The sequence below is a fragment of the Grus americana genome, chromosome 4 (genome assembly GCF_028858705.1).
Source record: "Grus americana isolate bGruAme1 chromosome 4, bGruAme1.mat, whole genome shotgun sequence".
Classification (NCBI taxonomy): Eukaryota; Metazoa; Chordata; class Aves; order Gruiformes; family Gruidae; genus Grus; species Grus americana.
Window position 1 is genome coordinate 81364963 of NC_072855.1, and position 4193 is coordinate 81369155.

The 4193-nt window shown below is 57.3% G+C and overlaps 1 protein-coding gene across 1 annotated transcript; it reads left to right on the forward strand.

Moving 5' to 3' along the window:
- Positions 1 to 222: 222 nt before the first annotated feature.
- On the forward strand, positions 223 to 2681 carry NPFFR2 (neuropeptide FF receptor 2). The gene is made up of 3 exons (XM_054824754.1): positions 223 to 589; positions 1307 to 1406; positions 1819 to 2681. The coding sequence occupies exons 1-3, from the start codon at positions 223 to 225 to the stop codon at positions 2657 to 2659; spliced, it is 1308 nt and encodes a 435-aa protein (XP_054680729.1). The 3' UTR covers positions 2660 to 2681.
- Positions 2682 to 4193: the final 1512 nt, after the last annotated feature.

The following is a 4193-nucleotide window of genomic DNA, read 5'->3' on the forward strand; positions in this document are numbered from 1 at the left end:
TTAACTCACAGAGCCCGCAGGAGGAAGAAAACCTTCGGCCGCCTTATCGGTCGCTTTTGACGCCCGTGTTGTCAAGGCAAACCGATGGGATTTGTGCTTTTCCCGTCCGGGGAGGCTGCGGGAGGCAGCCACGGAGGGGTGAGTACAGCTAAGCTGTGCGTTTCAGCACACGGTATCTCCAAACCGGGCGCGTTTCTTCAGATCCGTTTCCAGCATACTGAAATGACCTTTCCAAAAATATCGTTTAGGGCACGTTACGACACGAGGAGGAAAATGGACTCGAACTCGTCATTCGGTTGGCCTCAAGCGCTGGATTATAACGGGACCTACAAGTACCTCTACTTAGAAGGCAACGTCTCCTACGTGGACTTCTACCTTCATCAGCCTTCCGTGGCGGCTGTCTTCATCGTCTCTTACCTCCTGATCTTCCTGGTCTGCATGGTCGGCAACGGCGTGGTTTGCTTTATCGTCCTGCGGAGCAAACGCATGCGTACAGTCACAAACCTCTTCATCTTAAACCTGGCTGTCAGCGATCTGCTGGTGGGAATCTTCTGCATGCCCACCACCCTCCTGGACAACATCATTGCAGGTAGGCTGGAACAGCTCGAGGGGGACCGGCCCGCACGTCCCAGCGCTGGGCCCCCCCCCCGAGGACCCCCAGAGCCGGGTGCGCGCGACGGCGACGCGCTCCGATGGCTCCTCAACTCCATCCGTGGCATACAGAAACCAACTTCTCTGGGAGAGCTGGGGGCGAATTCGGATGCCCCTCGTCTTGCATGCTGGGCTCAAGGGGCAAAACCTCAAGTTGGGGGGGGGGGGGGGGGGCGCTCCGCAGGCCTGGCAAGTCCCTGGGGGTCACCGCGGGGAAGACAAGCCTCTAGCCCGCCCTGCGCCTGGGGCTGCCCTTGCCGACTGCCACGTCCCCCGTCTTTAGGGAGGGATTCTCCCGCTACCAGGTTACACGTTTGGGGAGACCTGGCCGATGCTACGAGCCAGATGCAGGGAACGATCAACTGTAGCGGTCGATGCCCTTTCTCGTCTTGAGATCTCGTCATAACGGGGTGTTACGTCATTAACGTTTGCTTTGCTGTTTTTTGGAACGTCAGAAACTCACCCAAGGCGTCAGGCGAAGCCTTTGCCGGCACAGGCTCCGTCCCCTTTGCCGGCACAGGCTCCGTCCCCCTAACCCCCGTTACGGCCCGACGGAGCCAAAGAAACTCGTTAGCGCCGGGGTGGAAATTTCCTCTTAGGTACATAAGCATTGCGTGGCGGCGAGATGGCGGCAACCTTTTCCGTTTCCTTCCAGGGTGGCCGTTTGGGAGCCTGGTTTGCAAGATGAGCGGGATGGTCCAAGGAATCTCCGTGTCTGCCTCCGTCTTCACCCTAGTTGCCATTGCGGTGGACAGGTAAGGCGATGCAGAGACCGCACACGGCCGCTTTCCCCTCCCTCCGGCCACGCTGCGGCCAATTCAGCAACCCGCACGCCCCTGCGATACGTTAGGCGTGGTTTGCCCCTAAGGCTGTTAAGCTAAGCAAGACAAAACGCGGCCGACTCTCGAGAGCAGCCGCAGCGATTTGCTCCTACGGTCTCAGAACTCTAGCGACAAACGCGACCTTTTTTTTGGATTGTTTTTACCAGCGCAGCTCTTAAAGGGAGCAACACAACGCGATTCCGCCGCTTTATGCGGGATGAGGGGGTGATTCCACCCGTACTTTTTTAAAACCACGCAATTCGAAAAGCGTACGCGTGCTTGCCTGTTTGACGAAGCGCTCCTTGAACGGCTTCTCCCCGTCTGTCCCCGGGTGTCTTTGCCACAGGTTTCGCTGCATCGTTTACCCCTTTAAGCAGAAGCTGACCATTTCGACCGCGCTCGTCGTTATAGCGGTCATCTGGTTTCTGGCCGTCGCCATCATGTGTCCCTCCGCGGTGATGCTGCGGGTGCAAGAAGAGAAGAATTTCAGGGTGATCCTCGGCTACGGGAACGAAACCCGCCCCGTATACTGGTGCCGGGAGGACTGGCCCGACCCGGGAATGAGAAGGATCTATACGACGGTTCTGTTTGCCAACATCTACCTGGCTCCCCTCTCGCTCATTATCGTCATGTACGCTCGGATAAGCACGGCTCTCTTCAACGCAGCCGTGCCCGCGGCAGGGAAGCACAGCCAGGAGCGGCGGCACGGCGCGCCTAAGAAAAAGCAAAAAGTCGTCCAAATGCTCATTATCGTGGCTTTGCTGTTCACCCTGTCCTGGCTTCCCTTGTGGACCCTGATGATGCTCTCGGACTACGCCAACCTTTCGGATCTCCAGCTGCAGGTCATCAACATTTACATCTATCCCTTTGCTCACTGGCTGGCCTTTTTCAACAGCAGCGTCAACCCCATCATCTACGGTTTCTTTAACGAAAACTTCCGCCGAGGCTTTCGGGCAGCCTTTAAACTTCAGCTCTGCTTCGGGGAGGTTGCTCGGAGGGAGGTCTGTTCTCAGCGAGGCCCAGGCAACGCCGTTTTGCCAGCCGCCAACTCCCGGCCGCGCCAGCATCGAGCTGCTCGAGACGCTGAGGAGGAAGGGAGGGCAGTTAAGGAAGGGAATTGGGTGAATAACCAGCAGGATTTGATAATGGAGGATCTCGAAGAGCCCCGCAGCGACGGGATTAAGTGAAACGTGCTACGAACCGCCTGAACGATTTATGCCTCGTGGAGTTTGTTTGTCGTGTCGTGAAACTCGCGCTCCGTAAGCCCTTTCTGACAAAAACGCCGAGGGGTTTCTGTTTTGAAGGAGATACGCAGCTTGCGTGCCGTTCGAGTGGTTGGTACGAGTAGGAAACCAAACGTCAGCCCTTCCTTTGTGCTACCGGCCCGCAGGCAGCGGTCACCCGCACTGGAGCAAAGGCGTGATTCAAACGTGATTACCTGCCGTGTGTCCTAACGGCAGAGAAAAAGGGAACCGCGATTATCGACTTGGATACGATCGCTCGGGACGCTCGCCGACGAAGAGAACAACATTCGCTCCTTTGCTTCTGTGAACCTCTCGGAGCGGCTGAGACGGGGCTGCTTGAACAGTTTTTACGGTAACGCCTCAGCACGTAAGGCTAGTTCTTGTGAGTACCCGCCACTGTCTTCTGATACCAGACGACGAAGACGTCGCTGCCGTGCGTAGCATCCCGCCGGACCGCGGAGCTGGACAAACGAGGGAACCACCGGACTCGCCAGGGCCCTGAGCGTGTGCCCCCCCCCCCCCCGGGTCTCGGTGGGGCTGAGGGCGTCCTCCGGAAGATTAAGAAATAATTTCATCTCTAGGCCAAAATCCCTGCTACTGAGATTGATTAAAAAAAAAAAAAAGTCCTCTGCTAAAAGCCAGACTAATCCAATAACCTCACTACTTTGAACAGAAATTTCTCTTTGTCGGCAACGGGTCCTCGGTACCACTCTGGTGGCTGCTTCTGCGAAGCGTAAGCCTGCTCCCGGCGCTCGCCGACCCGTGATTCTGTAACTCTCATTAACGCGAACGCTGGCGATACGGTCCGGGTGTTTGAACTGAACTCACCGGTTCCCGGCTCTTCCCGTGGTCGTGCTCGCGTCGCTCCTGCCTGGACGTGCGGAATGCCAACCGGCTCCTGCCCAAACGACGGCGAGGGAGCATCTTCGGTCACGTTCCGCTTACTCCCCTTTCTGGTTGCCCCCCTCGTTAATTCCGTGATATTAATTATTGTTGCAACTAGGCAAATAAAGAGGTGTGAAAATTTGAGAAATAAAGGATGAAAAATGGCGTTTGTGGTACGTTGGCGGGGGCAGGGGGGAGCTCAATTCTATTTTGGGGGAGACGTAAGTCACCCGGAGAGACTGCGACTTCAGCGCTAGCGGGAGAAAAACCCCTTGTAGGGCTCGTTCAATCCGACAGAGCTCGGCGCGCACGCACAGCAACCCTGGAAGCATCTCACAGAGTCGGCGCGGAACGCGCGTCAGCGCCCGGACCAGCCCACGCAGCTCGGCTGCACGGCATGAGCACCCCGTGCCTGATCCCGAGAGGGGCTGCGGGGCCAAGCGCCGGGTGAGGGGGTTCCCCAGGGACGAGGTGGCACCCTCGCTGCTCAGACTGCAGTCCTTCGGCACGTGAATTGCAGTACCCTGCAGATCGCGACAGATTTGCCCGATTAAGGAAAACGGACAACTTTTCAAACTGCGTTATCCCAAAG